General features: G+C 55.3%; 1 protein-coding gene across 1 annotated transcript in view; it reads right to left on the bottom strand.

Moving 5' to 3' along the window:
- Positions 1-1,250, bottom strand: part of PSMB3 (proteasome (prosome, macropain) subunit, beta type, 3) — a 2,045-nt gene that overhangs the window by 499 nt on the left and 296 nt on the right. Inside the window, exons 2-4 of the mRNA XM_010142975.1 lie at positions 866-973; positions 365-542; positions 11-105 (exon numbers count right to left, since the gene is read on the bottom strand). Of these exons, the coding sequence (XP_010141277.1) occupies positions 11-105; positions 365-542; positions 866-973 (381 nt within the window). The remainder of the gene's footprint in view (positions 1-10; positions 106-364; positions 543-865; positions 974-1,250) is intronic.

Here is a 1,250-nt window from a genome sequence, read left to right as displayed (position 1 = left end):
CACCACTTACATGATGTGCACCACCACGCCCATCCCAGAAAGGGCATCTCTGTCCACGGCGTTCAGCATGGCCTGCGAGATGGTTTCGAAGAGGTGGTCAGGGTCCTGAGGAACAGAAGCTGGTTTAGTTGGTGTAAAAACTGAATGTTGAGTCCTCAGATTTTGTTCAAACCCCAGAGTATCATCCATGATGCCGCAAGATGTTCCCCGCAAGCTGCATAAGCTACAGCCCCTTTGTTCTCCCGAGCTCCTTCGGAAGCACCAAAGGACAGAGCCTTTCACCCAACTCGCCCATCTCTGGCTCTCCAGTCAAGAGCAGAGGCCGAACCCCAGGACCAGAGCTGGGCCTGGCCACCTCACTCACCATGTCGGGCTCCCAGAGGGACTCGCACATGCCGTACATCTGCTCCGAGCAGGTGCCGCTGACCACAAAGTCATCAGTGACCATCGGGCAGCCGATCAGGTCCAGAGAGCAGATGAAAGGTTCGTGCGTTATGGGGTCCAGCCCGGCGATGACGGGTTCTGTGTAGTAAGGTCCAAACCTGTGAACGGCACAGAGCAGTGCACCCAGCTCGACGCGGTTCCACAGCCCGTGGGGAAAACATCCCACAGAAGGTGGGACCTTTCAAGTCAACCCAGAAGCACCCTGCAACAGTTTCAGCATGGCAAACAGCCCCAACCTGGACAGCTACAGGGTGGTGGTAACAACACCCACGAGCAGTTTGAAGATAACAGTCACTAGGTTGAAGCCTCCTTTCACCACACCACGGGTAGTGGTACAGGAGCCCGCCTCAGCCCCCCACCTCTCCAGGACCAGATCACCTCCCACCAGCCACAGCCCTCCCCACGCGTCACTGACAGCTACCGTCTCTCGTAGAGCAGATTGGAAACCATGCTCATGAAGGTCTGCGGTTTGATCTGCCTGCCTTCCTTCAGCTCGTAGAGGTTCAGCCTGAACTTCAGTCTCTGGGCACTGCAAGAGGAGAATCAGCATTAACGCAGAAGCTGGTTCCTTTTTCTTTCATCTTCTCCCAGGCCTGATCTGTTTTCCGCACGCTGACAGATTCCAGCTCCTGACACCTCAGGCCGGTAGGTGTCCAGCTGCAGCTCCTTTTATACCTGGTGTTATGAAGTCCTAGTAGTGATGTGATCTTAAATCACGTGTGGTTGTATTTAAAAGGTAACTCCCAGTGAAGGGAGACCAAGAAAAGGGGTGCTGGCACCCAGCTATCGCACCCTCCCCCGGGATT

This window comes from Buceros rhinoceros, unplaced genomic scaffold (genome assembly GCF_000710305.1).
Source record: "Buceros rhinoceros silvestris isolate BGI_N320 unplaced genomic scaffold, ASM71030v1 scaffold27339, whole genome shotgun sequence".
Taxonomy (NCBI): Eukaryota; Metazoa; Chordata; class Aves; order Bucerotiformes; family Bucerotidae; genus Buceros; species Buceros rhinoceros.
This window is presented reverse-complemented; position numbering and strand designations above follow the sequence as displayed.